Raw genomic sequence first — 19,164 nt, forward strand, 5'->3', positions numbered from 1 at the left:
CACAGGAAGACTGGTTTTGAAAAGATGACATTGCAAACAGGAGCAGTAGACTGAAAGGGTAATATGCAAAATCTGGGGAAAAGACAGAAAATAGCTGAAAGTAGGGCAATCAAAAGAGAGAAGAGAAAAAATTTATAATTATTTGAGAGAAACAAAGTGAGTGAAGTAAATGGAAAGAAAAAAGATGTCACTAAAATGAAGACACATAATTTAAAAGGTAGACATGAATCAACAAAAGGTACTCCAAAGATTATTTCCTTATCTATTTTTTTGAGACAAGATCTTACTACATAGCTCAAGCTAGTTTCAACCTCATGACTCTCCCCAGTGATGGCATGATAGGTTTGTGACACCATACATAGCTACAAGTAAAATATTTCCAAGAAGGGAAGGGTTAATACTATGAAATAATATAAGTAAAAGTAGGACACAATGGGTAATTAGTCACTGAATGTGGTAGTTAGGTCAGTGGTTTATCTGCTGGCAATTTCAGTGAAGGGATGAGACAGAAACAGGCTAAGGCAAACTCAAGAGTATGGTTGAAAGAGTATAGCTGCTAGAGAAGACAGGTAGAGAAACAGAGTAATAGTTGCCTAGATAATAAAATAAAATCTTGTATACAAGATTTGCTGTGTCCTGCATACTTAAAAAGGATCATATATTGCCAAAGGAAAAAACCAAGAGTTAGAGGTAAAGATATGAGAGGTACTAAGACCTTGAGATGGGAAGCTACTTTATTTTTGTAGTAGCATCAATTTACAAAATGGTGCTATTTTTCTCCTGCAAAGGCCCTTCAATATAAGAATTCAACTGGGCCAGGATCGTGGCCTAGTGATAGAGTGTTGTCTAGCATGCACAAAGCCCTAGGTTTGATTCTTCTGTACCACATACACAGAAAAGCCAGAAGTGGTGCTGTGGCTCAGGTGGTAGAACACTAGAGCCTTGAGAAACCCAAGGACAGCGCCCAGGCCCTGAGTTCAAGCCCCAGAACTGGCAAAAAAGAGAAAAAAATGAATTCACTAGTACATTTTGGGTTTATATATAAGGCTATAAAAGATATAGCAGAAGAGTCAGGGAAACAGAATAGAAAGGTCAAGTTTGGATGAGGGGGAGATGAAAAAAACAAGGAATTTGAGACTATCAGTAGAAAGGAAATTAGCAAAGTATCAACTTCAGGTAGAGTAGGCTTAAAAAATTCATTAATATATGGGTCAGGAATTTGGCCTAGTGGTAGAGTGCTTGCCTAGCATGCATGAAGACCCAGGTTCGATTCCTTGGTACCACATACATAGAAAAGCGGGAAGTGGTGCTGTAACAAGGACAGTGCTCAGGCCCTGAGTTCAAGAAAAAAAAAAACAACATTATAAGAATTTAAAGTAATGACGAGAGCTAGAAAGGGACATGAAACTGAGTATATAAGAGGATTGACAGATTGAGGAAGTTGCTCAAGTGGTAAACAACCCATTTAGTTCAATCTCCAGTACCATCAAAAAACAGTAAATCTTAACTTAGCCAGGTGCTGATGGTGCAAGCCTATAATCCCAGGAGGCTGAGATCTGAGGGTTATGGTTTGAAGCCAGGCAGCTTGGTAGGAAAGTCCATGAGACTCTTATCTCCAATTAACCATCAGAAAGTCACAAATGCAGCTGTGGCTCAAGTGGTAGAGCGCTAGCCTTGAGAAAAAGAACTTAGGGTCAGCACCCAGGCCCTGAGGATTGATACATGCACATATGCACTCGTGCACATGAACACACACTGCTATTTCTTAATATGAGCTACTATAAATTACTTTTAAATAGTTTTGCAGAACATCGACAAGAACTTCTAATGAACATTACCTCTTTTTTGGCTTCTTTTTTAGGATCATAATCACTATCATTACCATCCATTGGGTGTGTTTCTTCCATATCATCATCACTGAAACAAAGAAATAGTAGACGTAATTTTCTTTCATTTTATTTTATCCTCATTCTCTTACCAAACTGTAATATACCTTCTAATAATTTTACTAAATATTAAAAAAAAAGAACTTTCATCGTGATGATGAATTCGTAAATTAGATTTTTATACTGTTTGAAACAGCTATTCTTTATGAGCTAAAGAACCATTTTAGCAAACATTTCTAGCTACAAAAATAAAGCTAATCAATGGAAAAGAGATTTAGAAAGAAACATATGAGAAAGAGAACACATATAATTAGACGTAATACAAATTTCAGTTCTCCAGTTGGAGTGTAAAGACAGACAAAAGCCAAGAAACAAAATGATTTTCTACCACCAGTAAGACAATTACAATAATGGGAACTTCAGTTTTGTAGGTAAATGTGGAATGAATCTTCCACAGAAATATCTTCTCCAACAGTAAATATATTCACTGAATATATCAACAGTAAAAAGCACTTATGATTACAGTTTAGAGTTGAAGGAAAATTCTTATTACTAAGACTTCTAACCACGTGGCTCAGCCTGTCACAGTAAGAATACTTAAAGTACTGGGAAAATTTTTTTTTATTTATGAAATATAAGCAATTCAATGCAAAGTCCCTAACAATATAACTATAGTAAGGCATCCAACCTACCTGTCACCCTGATTATGTCTATTGGCTAGTTTACGAGCCTGTCGATCCATTAAACTTGTCCTAGAGCGAGTTTTTTTCCAAGAATAGTAATATTTTACAAGGCTTGCAATTGTCTTATCTGGAAGCTTAAAAAGAAATCCTGTTAATATTAGCAAGTTTTATTCATAAATTCTGATTAACAAGATATATAATTGATACTACTCTTTGATAAGCCAAAAATGAAAAATATTTTGGGGCTACCTGATAAATTATTAGCTAAAAATTGCTGTTAAAAGTAATTTATGCGACTTCTGTAATTCAATCAATTTGTCTGTTATTCATGCAGGTAATTCAAATTTACATGTCATACATAACTTGAGGATACCACTTGGAAATAAATTTCATTTCTTTGAAGACTGAGTTATGATATTTATGGGCAAAACCATGTATATGTACAATATTGAACTAAACACTAAAAGATTTAATTCCCAATGAATCAATTTAATAAAATAATTTTAAGAGGAAAAAAAAAGTCATAGTACCCCAATATATCAATGTCATGACACATTTGAATAAACAGCACTGTTTGTTCTGAGGAGGAAATGGAAGATGTCATGAACTAACATAGAATAGAATGTCCTCACAAGTCTCTAGCCATGTAAACATTCAATAATAATTTCCTTAAAAAACTACTCAATTAGCTTGCCTAGCATGCACGAAGACCCCAGTTCGATTCCTCTGTACCACATATATAGAAAAAAGAGCCGGAAGTGGTACTGAGGCTCCAATGGTAGAGCTCTAGCCTTGAGAAAGTCCAAGGACAGTGTTCAGGCCTTCAGCTCAAGCCCAGCACTGGCAAAAAAAAAAAGAAAAAGAAAAAGAAAAAAAATACAAAAAAAATTACAGAAAAAACTACTCAATTTCTCTGATTTCTCTGGAACTGAGTTGGAATTTTTAGGATATAATAAAATTCACCATGTTAAGTGTACAACTCAGTATTTTTACTATGGTTTTGTAAAGTTATGCTGTTATCTCCATCTAATTCCATGACATTTTTATAACCTCAACTAGAAATTCTATATCCATTAGCAGTCATTCCCTGTTATTTCCTTTCCCCCCTTCTCTGGCAAACACTCAACTTCTTGTCTGGGAGGATTTACCTGGACATTTCACATAAATGGAATCATACCATATGCGGCCTTTTGAATCTGGCCTCTTTCATGGGGCAAAATGTTTAAGAAGTCCTTATAATTCAATTCTCAACAGTAAATTTTTCTGAATACTTAAGACTTATATTGAGGTCTTAAAAATTGTAAATAATGTAAACCAGAGTTTAATGAAGTCTTTGAATAAAGTGACTAATGATCACATTGACAAGTAAGCAAACAAATTCCCCAAGAAAAATATTCTCTTCAATTGTGGAAGATACCTAGAGGTATTCGTAAACATCTAATTTTTATTCTTGATTAAAATGCAGTATCATGGGCTGGGAGTTTGGCCTAGTGGTAGAGTGCTTGCCTAGCATGCACGAAGACTCAGGTTCAATTCCTTGGTACCACATACATAAAAAAAAGCCAGAAGAGGTGCTGAGGCTCAAGTGGTAGAGTGCTAGCCTTGAGAAAAGTCCAGGGACAGTGCTCAGGCCCTGAGCTCAAGCTCAGGACTGGCAAAAAAAAAAAAATGCAGTGTCATATCAGATTTATATCATTTTAATACTGTACTAAAATCTTTAAGAATTATAAATGTAAAGCGGTGATTCCAATCACCTTCACCCACCAAAAAGACATTATTACTGAAATTAATTCAAAATGTTTAATGGGTTTTCTAAAATAAATAGGATTTTAAAAAATGGACTTTGATTTTCTTTCTTTTCTTTTTCTGGTAGGCTATGGTGCTCATCTCTGGGCCTAGGGGCTGTCCCTGAGCTCTTTGGCTCAAGGCTAGCACTCTACCTCTTGAGCCACAGTGACATTTCCAGTTTTCTGGTGGTTAACTGGAGATAAAAGTCTCATGGACTTTAGTGTCTGGGCTAGCTTTGAACCACCATTCTCAGATCTCAGCCTCTTGAGTAGCTAGGATTACAGGTGTGAGCTACCAGCGCCCAGCCGGATTTTAATTCTTCTAAAATATATAAAGTAAGAAATAAAATTCTACTATCAAAAAAGTAAGATATTCAAAAATAAAGTTACCCTGGAATAACAAATATTTAGTAACTATTACATACACAAGTCAAAATAAACTGGTTAAAATGAAGTAGCACATAACTATCATGCGTAAAAGACTGGGTATAATACAACCAAATGCAAATATACTTTGAAGTACTTCAAAAAGCTTTTTAAACAAAGGGAAAATAGTTTTTTGTGTTTAATACTTAGGAAGTATTCAATAGTAACATAGGATCTCATTCAGGAATGAATCATAATAAGACCAAAACCACCATACCATTTGTTGAATCCTGTGAAAGCTCTTCCCATGAAAACTAAAGGCTTGTTCAAATAGGACTTTATCTTCCACTGTCCACTCATCCGGAAAGGGAGTGAAATTAGGGAGATCAGCAAGTGACTTCTCAATGTTATGTTTATGCCAGAACAACATGCCAAGTGCCTTTGAAGAGAAATCATTCCCCTTTGGTTTCAATGGATTTATGTCCCATCATATTTAAGAAAGTTAAATGTAAATTCAGTTAAAAGTTTAAGCCTATGACTTCAACTCAAGATAAATTGACAGTTCAGGGGTTTTAATCAGGAATGTCCAATTAGCAGAGTTTATTTATTTATTTATTTATTTAAATCAGAGCTTCAGAACAGTAAATGTATATATATCCCATACGTGATGCAGAATCTACGAAAAACTGAGTTGAACAGTAACTTTAATTTCTAACGTAGGTTTGTAGGCCTATAATATGACTTTTACCCACACACAATATTTTTCAATGTGTAGGAGAAATATTAACAGGTATATATCCAGTACCTCAATATGTGAATGAAACCAACGGTTGAATAAAACTCAATTATAACTCAAAACCAGAAATACTCACTTGGGACAGGAAATTATCCAAGTTTTAACATTTTATAAGTGTATTATAAGCTCAAATACTTTCAAGAAGGGTTTATTGCAACTTTTAAAATTTAATATTTTATCACACATATTTTTAAAGTTCTTTTTTACCTATTGCATATAGAATTACCAGAAGGCATATAAATTACTTCAATGACTTAATTGCCAGGTCATAAGAAAGCCTGAAATAGCCCATTTACAAAAATTTCATATTTCCTTCTCTATTATAATAAGAACTTATCATTATTATAGATTATTAAATATCATTTAAAGGATATACTTTCATTCTTCAAAAGATATAAAACATTAAAATATTAGAGTGATTTTCTGTACTTGGGTATCAACATGAAAATGAACAGATAAACATAAAATGTTTTAAAAGAATAACTTTTCCAAATATATATTAAACAGAAAAACAAGGTTTAAGAACAAAATAGGCACTGGGCTGTGGTAGCTCACGCCTATAATCCTAGCTACTTAGGAGGCTGAGATCTGAGGATCAAGGTTGAAAGCCAGTCCAGGGAACTAAAGACTGTGAGACTCTTATCTCCAACAAACTACTAAGAAAAAGCTGGAAGTGGCATTGTGGCTCAAGTGGTAGAATGTTAGCCTTAAGTGCAAAGAGGTACCTGGGTGCTGGGTTCATGCCCCAAGAGTGGCAAAAAAAAAAAAGACCAAGTATGATTCTCCATGCTAGGTGCGAAATAAAACTGTTTAACATAAAAAAAAAACAAAATAGGCAAATCAAAGGCTTCCAAATCCACAAATAACTTATGTTTAGATAAAACTGATAAAATAACTGCATGATGATCAATTTGCCAAGTTGCTAATTAGAAAGTTAGTTGGTAATACAAGTTCATAGAAACTTTATCTTTTTTTCAACTTCACTGATAGCAAATCTACTTATTACTATTAGTTATAAAGGCTGAAATAATACTTATTTTAAATAAGGTGTAAGAATCTGTACTTCAAAAGCAGGGTACATATCTGTACTTTTAGCTATTTGGAAGACTAAAGCAAGATTACTTGAACTCAGAAGTTTGCGTCTCCCTGAGCAACAAAGTGAGACTATCTCAAAAAGAAAAAAAAAAAGATTGCATACCTGTTCAACATTGTAACCATGTTTCTCCTTTGCAATTGCAATATATTCATCCACTGTAATGAAAAAAATGGTATATAATTATTTTCTTTAAAATAAATTGCCCAGGTCTGCTTTTTCTTTTAACATGGCAAGATTAAGTAATTATTATACAGGGATAAAACAATAACCAAACCATCTTCCATGAACACAAAGAGACTGATATAAACAGGCTCACCTAATTTAAAATTTTATTATCTCTAATTTTATTTACATCTCTAAGTTCATGTATGATGTATTAAATGTGATGTTTCTATAATTAGTTTTGCATACTAAAAAATACTTAAGTGTTTAGACAATAGAATACCTAATTGCAGTATAAAATACTAAGGTAATTTCTTCTTTTTGTGCTGGTGCTAGGGCTTGAACTCAGGGCTTGGGTGTTATCCCTAAGCTCCACTTCAGGTTTTTTGGTGGCTAATTAGTTAAGGGTCTTATGGTTTATCCTGCTTATGCTTCAAATTGAAATCCTCAGGGACCGGGAGTTTGGCCTAGGGACCGGGAGTTTGGCCTAGTGGTTAAAGTGCTTGCCTAGCATGCATGAAGACCCGGGTTCGATTCCTCGGTACCACATACATAGAAAAAAGCCGGAAGTGGTGCTGAGGCTCAAGTCGTAGAGCTCTAGCCTTGAGAAAGTCCAAGGACAGTGCTCAGGCCCTGAGCTCAAGCCCAGGACTGGCAAAAAAAAAAAAAAAAAAGAAATCCTCAGATTTCAGTCCGCCGAGTAGCTAGGAGTGAGCCACCAGTGCCCAACTAAGATGATTTCTTGATTTTTTTCATTAGTCTTTATTTGAAGAGACTTGGGCTTTAAGACATTTTCTCAAACTTAAAAGCTGATCTAGCTATATCTAACAGCTGGATTTTCTGTTTTTTCTAGTTTCCTGGTTATGGTTGAGTGATATATGAACTTTTTTTTTGCCTGTCAGGGCTTGAACTCAGGGCCTGAGCACTGTTCTTGGGCTTTCTCAAGGCTAGAGCTCTACACATGAATCATAGTACCACAATCAGCCTTTTCTATGTATGTGGTATGGAGAAATTGAACCCAGGTCTTTGTGTGTGCTAGGTAAGCACTCTACCATTAGGCCAAACTCCTGCCCTCGAGTGATGTGAACTTTTGTATCTAGTTTCCACACTGTAAAAAACAATAGAAGCTGGACACCTGTAATCCTAGCTACTCAGAAGGCTGAGATCTGAGAATCGTGGTTCAAAGCCAACCTGGGCACTAAAGTTCGTGAGATTCTTATCTCCAATTAACCACTAGAAAATCGGAAGTGGCACTGTGGCTCTAGGGGTAGGGCAGTAGCTTTGAGCTGAAGAGCTCAGGGATAATGCTCAGGCCCAGGGGTAGGGTGGTAGCCTTGAGTTGAAGAGCTCAGGGACAGCGCCCAGGCCCAGAGTTCAAGCCCCATGACCGACCAAAAGCAACAACAACAAAAAACCCAAAAGACCAAAAAAACCAAAACAAAAAAACAAAAAAACAGTATCTTTCTTCCATGATTACGGGAACTAATACCCAAAAGTACTTGGGACAGCACCGGGTATTTTAAGTACTTGTCAGTATTGGCTATTTATTATTGGTCAGTAGAGTTTAATAAATGAATGCCCTATTACAACAACTGCTGCTAAAAACAGTAACTATTTTTTATAAATGCTAATTCATCTCCTTAAGTTTAAATAAGTTTTTGGTACAGAAAATCCAAATACTGCATTTTACTTAGAATCTGTATTACTAAATACATGATAGATCGCAATAAGTACTAAGTTTAGCAATAGTATCTTACAGTAGTGTAGACAGAAAACTAAATCAATACCAGTTCACCCAAGGTTCTCAACCCTGACTATGTGTTATAATCAGTGAGAGAGCCTTAAAAAACAAGATGCCCAGGCTTTAACATTGAAAACATGATCTAATTGGTTTGAGATAGCTTAGACATTAGTGCTTCTTAAAGCAATACACTTGATTTCAATTCATAATCAGGTTGAAAATCATTGCCCTAGACCTTCAGTGAACATTCCACATGGAAATACTAGCTTTCCAGATTTTGTTTTCAATTTTGCTAAGAAATGCATCATTGTATAAAACAAGGTCAGTCCCTGAACAGAATCTTTGGATGTAATGCAGATTGGAAGTCAACTATCTCTTTTCAGATTCTCAGTTTATAGTTTCAAACCAAACTATTTCATGTTTCCTATCAGGAATGCCTTAAGGGCACACAATAGGGTCTCTTACCCATAAGACTTTTAGCTGGTGGTATTCTATAGCATTTAAATAGGAAAGACTATCAGGTATGAAAAAGCATACTCAATTTTACATTTTAGTTCCCTTATTACTAAACATGATTAGACTTATTATGTACATGATATATAGGACAGTGTTAATTTTCTTGAAACTAAATAAGCCACAATATATTTTAAAAGATAAGCTTATTTTATAGACACTAGAATGGCTGCTCAGTGCTGCTGCTGTTGTTATTTAATAAATTCAATGACAACTGAATGGAGGGGTGGAATCTCAGTGCTGTTACCTGCACGTTTCCTATATCTGATGTGCCGCAAAGGATCAGGTCCGCTACATCACACTGAAGTCTAAAGCCACACCATGATTCAAGAAGTGCATGATCAATGATCCAGGAGGTCTCCGTCCAGAAATGGAGAGTACAAAGTTGACCTGATGGCTGCTGAAGTCAGTTCTTTCCCCTTTCCTCTTTAAAATGGTAATGGTAGTGGGCTCTTTGACGTTTGAAGGTATTTCTTTACAGCTTCATAGACTGAGGAAAAGCCTGTGCATATGTCTACAGAGTAACTCCCTCCCCTGCTTGAGGACTTAAGCAGCAATGCCATCAGATCCTACCTTTTTTTCATTCTTCATGTACCAGGCACAAATTGATCAAAAGCAAGAATATTCTAACACAATAACCTCCATTAAAAAGGATTAAAACTGTATGAGGACCTAAAAGATTCACAAAGAAATATAAGTTGCACATGAAACTGGCTGATAAATCCCCATTGACCTTAACATTCAATCTCAGAAAACTTACATTTGGCATCTGGAACAGTGTGATAGGGAGACCATACAAGCATCCCTCCATTGTCTTTATCTGTATACTTCGTTGCACCTGGCAAAAAAATTAATTACTTTGAATATGATGGATTTTATTTACATTCAAGTAAACATAAAGTAAACTTTGTTTTAGTACAATACCAGCAAGACAAAGGATAGAAAACCAAGGAGAAGGAATAATATTTACAGTAATGATAGTATCTTATTTTTGAAAATGAAGGCCACATTCAGGAACTCATGCTTGTAATCCCAGCTATTCAGGAGATGGAGGTCAGCAGGTCTATGGTTCCAGGTCAGCTCAAGCAAAAAATTAGTGCCACTCTATATGAATAAACAAGCCAGACACAGTGGTACATGACTACAAACACAGTTACTTGGCAGGCTTAGGTAGGAAGATTCCTGGGCAAAAAGCAAGACAATTACAATCTGAAAACCTAACACAGAAAGGGACAGGGGCATGGCTCATGTCAGCAAGTTCAAGGCCCTGGCCTCAAACCCCAATACTGCTAAATAAATTCATACACACATAAATAGACATATAGAAATATACATAAAAAAGTAAAATTTCCAAGTGCTGATTGCTGGCCACTTTAATCTTTTTTAGGTAAATTACATCTTTTTTTGGTCAGTCATAGGGCTTGAATTCTGGGCCTGGGCACTGTCCCTGAGCTCTTCAGCTCAAGGCTAGTGCTATAACACTTTGAGCCACATCACCATTTTTAAACTACAGAATGCCCCAGAAATTGGTAATGACTCAGATCTAAATGGGCCTAGATTAGAGTACTAGTGTTTGTGTTCATTTAAAATTTTATTTCTCATTAAATCTGACAATTTTAAGCTTAATTTGATTACATTTCCTATTTACACAAATATTCATTCTCTTTAATAATTTAAAGGCAAAATAATGCCATTTCTTTTTTAATGTAACTGGAAAGTATACTTTTAAGTCTAGAAATATTCTATCCCTTCTTAACATATTCCTACTATGCTAAAATCTAGAATGTCAGAACTCAGCCCTGTATGAAGAGAAGCCCAACACAGCTACCTAGAACAACTATATTCATTGCAGGCATGCACTTTTAATACTTATTTGGCAGTCTTTGGTTTCTAACTAATTTTTGGCCATAAGTTAATTAAAAGTATCAACACATAAAGCAATGACAACTTGTTTATGAATACATGGTAACTCTGGCAGTCCTGGGGTTTGAACTCAGGGCCTGGGTGTTGTTCTTGAGCTCTCTGCTCAAGGCTAGTGTTCTATCACTTGAACTATACAGTTCCCACTTCTGTTTTTTTGGTACTTAATTGGAGTTAAGAGTCTCCTGGACTTTCCTGACTGAGCTGGATTTGAATTGTCATTCTCATATCTCAGCTGCCAGAGTAGTATTATAGGTGTGAGCCACTGGTGCTTGATTTGTAACCCACTTTTATACATTAACAATAGCTACTACCAATAGCCAGAACTCAAAACTTGTTCCTATAACATACTGATTCTCAGGTTAAATTATGATGGTTTCTTAGGTTACAAGGCATTTGGGATAAAGTACATCAGGGATAAGGGAACTATCTACACTACTTACTACAATCTTCATACAAAGTTATCAGGCAATAATACAAAGGCACCATACAAAGATTATTTATTTATTTACTGCTGGTTCTGAGGCTTGACCTCTGGGCCTAGGCTTTGTTCCTGGGTTTTTTGCTAGCGCTCTACCACTTAAGCAACAGCACCACTTCCAGTACTTTTGAGTAGTTTATTGGTAAGAATAAGAATCTGAGATAAGAATCTCAGACTTTCTTGCCTGGGATGTTTCTGAACAACAATCCTCAGCCTCCTAAGTAACTAGGAGCCACCAGCAACCAGTTTAGAAGGCTTCGTTTTATCCCTCATCAATCCATTAAATAAATTCCACAGGACCATAACTCAGATGGCTAATGTCCTCTTATACCAATTCCTTTTAAACAAGAGACTTACTTGCTAAAATCGTATTTTGAGAACTATTTTAGAACTCAGGTCTGAGTCCTCTCCTATAAACAGTTAGGAGAAAGTACTGTGACTATGCCTGTAATCCTAGCTACTCAAGAGGCTAAGATCTGGAGGTCAAGGTTCAAGGCCAGCCTAGGCACAAAAACAAAAGGACCTGGGACTCCTAACTCCAATTAACCTCTAGAAAACAGGAAGTGGGGCTTGGCTCAAGGGTAGGGTGGTAGCCTTGAGCTGAAGAGCTTAGGGACAGCGCCTAGGCTTAGTTCAAGCCCCATGACCCCCCCCCCAAAATCATCTATGCCTTATGTCCTTTTTCTTTTTCTATTGTTTTTTTTCAGTACCAGGGTTTGAACTCAGTCTCAAGCTTGCTCACTCACTTGGCTCAGGCTCTACAATTTGAGCCACACTTCCAGCCTGACTTTTTACTAGCTATTTTAAAGATAGAATCTTCTGGACTTTCCCGCCCAGGCTGGCTTTGAAATGTGATCCTCTGGATCTCAGTCTGCAAGAGTAGCTAGGATTACAGGTAGGAGCCACTGATACAGGGCCCTTAGGATGTTTTGCATCCAGTGTTTCACACTTTCCAATATAAAGGTAAGAATTAACAAATACTTAAAGCACACAAATCATTGTTCATTTTATTATTATTGTGTGTGTGTGGGGGGGGGTGGTCATGGGGCTTGATCTCGGCCTGGGCTGAGCTGCCTGGGCCGAGCTCCCTGAGCTCTTCAGCTCAAGGCTACTTGAGCCAAGTCCCACTTCCGTTTTCTAGAGGTTAACTGGAGATGAGTCTCAGGTTCTTTTGTGCCCTGGCTGGCTTTTAACCTAGATCCTCAGATCTCAGCCTCCTGAGTAGCTAGAATTATAGGCGTGAGCCACTCCCCAGCTCATTGTTTATTTTTATCTACTGAAAGTAACTAGGATAATATTTCAATACTGTCTGATATTCAGAAAAATCACTGAAAATCTGACTCACCAATCAAGTAACCAAGCTTCAGAATTATCTTTAAGTAACAAATAACAAAATTTAGCTTGGTACCATAATTTTAAGACTATATATATATGACTATATATACTATATATACTATAGTAGCATATTATTTATAAAACAGTTAATCAATTCTTAACTTTTTAATATAAGACATTTAAAGTTTAATTTCTTTGAAATCATTTAGCTCTCTTAATCAAAATTTACAAAACAAATTTATACATTTCTGGGTACAACCAACTACTATGAAACAAAAATATTTGATTAGGCTGGGTGTGTGGCTTGAGCGGCAGAGTGCTTATCTAGAAAGTGCAAGGCCTTATGTTCAAACACCGTAACTGCAAAAAACAAAAAAAATTCTTCTACATAAACATATTAATTTGAAAAGCTAGAATTTCTATAGAAATAGCAAATTTCTTTTTAGATTTCCTTGTGACACGAAAAATGAGAGCTTCAATGGAGTATACGAAACATACAGTCAATGAAGAATGTGTAAGATGCTCCAAATGTTTTAATTCTACTACTTATAGACTAGACTTTTCATACTAAATATATAGGCTTCAAATTGTGGGAAGCAAAGACTTTTCTAGGGGTATAGGAGCCTGAGTTTTAAAACTCATTTTCAAATGTTCAATTTTGTTGTTTTCAGGCAATCTGCCTAAAGACTCATATGCAGTATAAGTCAAATAGGAGTCTCCCTCTTATCTGAGGCTTCACTTTCCACGCTCAACTGTGGTCATAAAATACTGAAGTGCATACCAATCCAAGTCATATGAAATCTAGAGTCCCATTCTGTCCTGTCTGGAATAGGAATCATCCTTTTGTCCCACAAACTTACAATGTAAGTACTATAACTTTGTTATCAAATCAACTGCAGTGGTATTGCAGTGTATATGTTCCGGTAACTATTACTTTACTTAACCATGGATCCAAAGTGCAAGAGTAGTGATGCTATTCACTATGCCAACGGGGAGCTGTAAAGTGCTTCCTTTAAATGACATGATAAAAGTTCTTAACTCAAGGGGGAAAATGGTATGTTGGATGGTCATTTTATTTCTGTCAAATACTTTTCTCTTTAAATGATTTTAAAAGTGGACATATCTTTTTATTCTAGATCTTAAGGGCTCACTGTCTAAAACTGTATAACCTTACTTAAGGCATTATTAATGACTACAGTGTTAATCAACTGCACATGAATTCAGGATAGAGATTTAACACTTAGAATTTTATGCTCAAAAGAATACATTTTTTTTTTTTACCAAGAAACTCTGGACATATCAGTAAGCGTGGCAGAAAAGCTGGGTAGGTAATTAACAATACCCTTTTAAGAACACACATATACTATGGAAGATAAGATTATGTGGGTCAAATACATGGAAATGATCTCATTATAGTGGTCAGCATAGCTGCCTTCCAAAGACAAGAAAGAAGAGTGTAAACTTTCAGAATTTCTAAGAGCCTAACAATGTATAAAGACAGTATTATACTCTATGACCACAGAATTTATTTAATTGGATGTATTTAAAATAAGGATAACACTTTTGTTTCACAGTACTATTTTTTAATATACCAGAGATTATATTCTGGAACTATTTAAACTGAATAGCAAATAACAGACGTTAACTTTAAAATATGTGAATGTTTCTTCAAAAAACTTTTATGGGTACTAAGGCAAAAATTTTTGAAACCAATGTTTTATATACATTAGTTTTAGTCTTGTGGTAAGAGTTAACATCATCTAAAGCTTGGAGAAGTCACATAATTCATCTAAGGTGACTATGCTATACTGGATGGAAGGCTATAAAACAAGATGAGACATGATCACCTCCCAAACCATTCCTCATGAGGTTAGCAGTCATAGTCGAAAGATGAGAATTCATTAGTAAAAGACATTAATAAAAATGATCCCTTAAGGTAACAGAATCTCTACTCTGAGTCAGTAACTAATATAAACCTATATTTTTCTCAAGTGTACTCATTGTAGATGTGCTCAATATCTATCAGCACCACTATCTTTCTTCTAATAAAAATATTTTCCACAAAAATTCATCTACATTCTCATCATCATAATCTCAGCGCAAGAGGGCACACATTTGGAAGATCCTAACTCCAGGTCATCTCCAGTAACAGCGCAAGATCCTACCTAAATAATAAGCAAAAAAGTGCTGGGAATGTGGCTCAAGGGGCAGGTCGACTGCCTAGTAAGCACAAGGCCCTAAGTTCAAATCTCAGTATTGTCTCTCAAAATTGATTGAGCTGTTTATAAGATAAAAGATGAAATGAAAAAGAAAGAGTGCTGTGTGCTGGTGGCTTATGCTTGTAATCTTAGCTACTCAGAAGGCTGAGTTCTGAGAATCCAGGTTTGAAGCCAACTCAGGCAGACAAATCTGAGAAACTCTTATCACCTCGAATTAATAAGCAAAAAGACCAAAGTATAGAGATTGCTCAAGTGGTAGAGTGCCAGTTTCAAGGAAAAATAAAAAAATCTAAGCAAGAGCTCAAAGCCCTGAATCTAAGCCTCATTACTAGCACACAAAAAAAGGTAACTTTTATGGGCCGGGAGTTTGGCCTAGTGGTAGAGTGCTTGCCTAGCATGCATGAAGAACCCGGGTTCAATTCCTTGGTACCACAAACACAGCAAAAAGCCACAAGTGGTGCTGTGGCTCAAGTGGTAGAGCCCTAGCCTTGAGAAAATCCAGGGACAGTGCTCAGGCCCTGAGCCCAAGACCAGGACTGGCAAAAAAAAAAAAGAAAAAGTAACTTTTTCACTGCTCTTAGAAATTGCTAAAAAGTAAAAAATTTAAATGTGATGCTTATCCTTTCTATAATGAATATCAATTATAGTCTGAATAAACTGAAAATACTCCAGTTATTCTTGGATTTGTTGCATAGTTCAATTTATCGTTGAGTAACAAAATCAGAAAACTGTTTCAGTTTGTTCTAGCATTAAGTCTTGCTCTTAGGAAGTCACCTCATCAAGTTGTACATAGTTTTCTAGAAAACCAATACACAAATAGCCCTAATGGGGGAAAAAAAAAAAACAGAGGTATGTTTATTAACTTAGAAAATCTGGCTACAGGCTGGGAGTGTAGCCTAGCAGTAGAGTGCTTGTCAACCACACACAAAGCCCTAGGTTCAGTTCCTCAATATGGTACTGTGGTGCTGTGGCTCAAGTGCAGAGTGCTAGCCTTGAGCAAAAAAAAGCTCTTGGACAGTGCCCAGGCCTTGAGTTCAAGCCCCAGAATTGGCAAAAACCAAAAACCAATCAACCAAACCAAACCAAACCAAAAAATCCCATCTGGCTATAGAGTTCTAATGTGGACAAAAATTTATCAGTACATAAAAAGCAGAGTATCAATGACAGCACCAAGCCAAAAGGTATAAATATATTAGGAATCATTTCATATTTATGATATTTAATCTTTATTGAATAACTGCCATATACCCAGTCATTTAATCCTGGCAAGAATGCCATGAAATAGTTTGCAAAGCTAGGGAAATTGAGGCTTGGGGAGACTAAGGACTTGCTCATAGCACAAAAATAAAAGTTGAGAGGGGAATTAAGTTCCATCTCTCCTTAAGCCAGGGTATGCTCTTTCTAAATGTCAAGCTAAACCATGAAGCAGAACCATGTAAAAGTGTCATTCACCTCCCAGTTACATCGGTAAGGAAAATTAGCTTCATACAACACTGAAGCCCACCAGTACATATGCTGAGTCTGAATAAAATGTACTAACAGTTGTGTCATTTTGAAAATAACCCAAAATCTAGTGGAGATTTCTGTATCACTGTTTTCACCTATCAGAAAAGACTGTCCTGACAATCCTTTTAATGTTATTTTACCCTCCCTAGGTGGGGCTGGACGAGCTACTTGACTTCTTTAAATGGCTGGTAAATATCACCTTACACTATCCTAATGGGAAGGTAGGGGGAAAATATTCATCTCTATCCTGATCATTAAACAGGCTGTTTCACTCGAGAAAATACCTGTAAGCCCTACTAAATATGTAACTCGGGGCTGATAAAATGTTATTACCGGTAGGCAAGTGTAAGAAAGGGTTTTCAAAGCTTTTGGAAAGTCTGTACTAAAGAGGGTCTAGGCTGGGTGGGGAGGATGAGGACACAGGGACACAGGGATACACGAACGGACACACACACACACACACACACACACACACGGTTTTGAGGCTCCTGTAAGGCGTCTCCATACGGACACACACACACACACACACACACACACACACACACACACACGGTTTTGAGGCTCCAGTAAGGCGCCTCCTGTAAGGCGTCTCCATACGGACACGGACACGGACACACACACACACACGGTTTTGAGGCTCCAGTAAGGCGCCTCCATATGCAGAACTCTCGCCCAATCCCAGCGCAAGCTGAAATCCCGTGACCGCCAGGGAGCCTGTTTGGAGAAAAGTAGACAGGGAGCCTGCAAGCTGGGTTGGCAGAGGACGCTAGAACCTGGCTGCTCGGAGAGAAAATGTCTCCTTGGCAGCTGCATCCACTGTCTTGCGGTTTGACTTCCCAGGGCTGGCTGGCGAGCCGAGGTGTGCCTCTGGCATCTCCCCGCCCTTTTGCCCCCACCCCTTCTCCTCCTCGACTCCAGCACTTTGCAGATGTGCCACAGCCGGCCAAAGAAGCCACACCGCCTGGCCTCTAAGAAGAGGGGGCAATTCCGCCTGAGAGGGGGGTGGGCAGGGTTGGCCAACGAGTGACAGCCACCCGGGCGTCGGCGCTGCGGAGTGCGGCCGCGGGCTCCCGGTGGGCCCGGCCTCCGAGGGCCGGGAGCACGACCACTGACATCTGCAGGTTCGTCCCCTCCACGCACAGCCCTTGGCTTCCCAGCTGCCGCTCCCCGACCCTCGGAGTCCCGGACCCCCCCCTCCCCGCAAAGCCGCGTGCTTCCCCGCATCCCGACTCTGATCCCGGGGGGTGGGGGGGGGGGCAGAAAGGCGATGGCACCAGTAGGCAAGCGGCTTCCACAAGGAACCATGTTAACCTTGCAACGCACCCATCTGCCACACGCCTTGTCACTGCCCCGGCCAAGCCAGACAGTCTCCCCGGCCACAGACGCCTCCGCCGCCGCGCTGCCCAGCCCTGCCCTGCCCACATCCCCCTCCCCGCCCCACCTCCGGATCCGCACGACCGACTCCCCCCCCCCACACCTCCACCCCCGAAAAGGAGAGACGGGATTTTCCTTAAGCAAATACAGCTACCTGGATCAAATTCAGGGATCCGAGCTTGGTATTCAGCTCCGACTCTCATCCCAACATCTGCAAAGCAATGCCAAAAATAATATAAAATAAAAACAATGGTACGGGAGGACAAGAAAAGAGGGACTTTTAAAAAAAATGGAATTGATACTTAATTAAAAATATAATATATATATTTTTTAAATGCTTGCAGGGAAGAGCGGAGCGGCGGCGGCGGCGGTGAGGAGGAAACTCCGGGCACTCGAGATGGCAGCGGTGGGGGCGGGGAGGGGGGGCGAGGCGGAGGGAGGGCGGGGGGAGGGGGAGGGCGGAGGCGCGGGGGTCGCGGGGGGCCGCGGCACTGCGCCGGGAGTTCGAGGCTACCGCAGCGCCCGGGCTCCGAGGGGAGGGGGGGCGGGCGGGCGAGCGCGCGGCGCGGGGAGGGAGGGGGCTGGGGGAGGGGGGCGGGGAGGAGTTCGAGGCTACCACCGTGCTCGTCGTCGCTGCTGCAGCCGCTCTCGGGCTCCGAGTAGTGCAGCCCGCCGTTGGTGGAGGAGGCGCCGCTGCCGCCGCTGCCCGCGGGGCTCTTGGCGCTGCCGTTGGCGCTCGAGCGGCTCTTCCCCAGAAACTCGGGCCCTTTCTCCATCATGCCGGGCATGGTCGCCGAGGGGAGGGGGAAGAGGCCGGCGTCGGGGCTGAGGGGGAGTCGGGCTTCCGAGCGCGGGCGGGAGAGGAGGAGGGGGAGGAGGAGGGGACCTCGAAGGAGGAGAGGGAGGAGGGGGTAGTTAATATGGAGCCGCCATAACCGTTCGGGTCCGGTGGTAGCGCACTCGCTTCACAACAGCCCGCCCCGGCCCCGCCTCTCTCCCCTCCTCCCTCCGTCGCCGCCCGCCCCGCGCAGGCCTGGGCGTTCCTCTCGGCGGGCGCCACGCTCTACTCCGCCGCGGTATCACTCCGCCCCGCAGGGAGGTTCCGGCTGCGGAGGGGGGAGGGGGGAGCGGGGGGCGGGGCGGGGAAGCCCCGCTGCACTCCCGCCCCGCCGCCCTCCGTCCGGCCCGGCTTGGGTTCGCCGCAGAGACGCGGCCGCGGCGCCCACATCCTTTTCTTGGGGGAGGGTGGGGGGGCGAGAATCGGGCGCGCGTGCGCGCGGGAGCGGGACTCTTTTTCCC

At 39.7% G+C, this 19,164-nt stretch overlaps 1 protein-coding gene across 6 annotated transcripts in view; it reads right to left on the minus strand.

Annotated features, from left to right (window-relative positions):
• The window catches only part of LOC150058435 (REST corepressor 3), a 46,270-nt gene extending 27,375 nt beyond the window's left edge, over positions 1-18,895 (minus strand). Inside the window, exons 1-7 of one of the 6 annotated variants that reach the window (XM_090341250.1) lie at positions 18,485-18,893; positions 18,020-18,076; positions 9,791-9,868; positions 6,717-6,769; positions 5,000-5,161; positions 2,579-2,703; positions 1,839-1,917 (exon numbers count right to left, since the gene is read on the minus strand). In XM_090341250.1, coding sequence (XP_090197376.1) covers positions 1,839-1,917; positions 2,579-2,703; positions 5,000-5,161; positions 6,717-6,769; positions 9,791-9,868; positions 18,020-18,076; positions 18,485-18,653 — 723 coding nt within the window. In that variant the 5' untranslated portion in view covers positions 18,654-18,893. Of the gene's footprint in view, positions 1-1,838; positions 1,918-2,578; positions 2,704-4,999; positions 5,162-6,716; positions 6,770-9,277; positions 9,745-9,790; positions 9,869-18,019; positions 18,077-18,481 lie in introns of those variants that run through there. The other 5 variants (XM_090341249.1, XM_090341252.1, XM_090341253.1 and 2 more) reach the window with 5 other exon arrangements.
• Between the last annotated feature and the right edge of the window lie 269 nt (positions 18,896-19,164).

This window comes from Megascapheus bottae, chromosome 10, assembly GCF_031878675.1.
Source record: "Megascapheus bottae isolate mThoBot1 chromosome 10, mThoBot2.hap1, whole genome shotgun sequence".
NCBI lineage: Eukaryota > Metazoa > Chordata > Mammalia > Rodentia > Geomyidae > Megascapheus > Megascapheus bottae.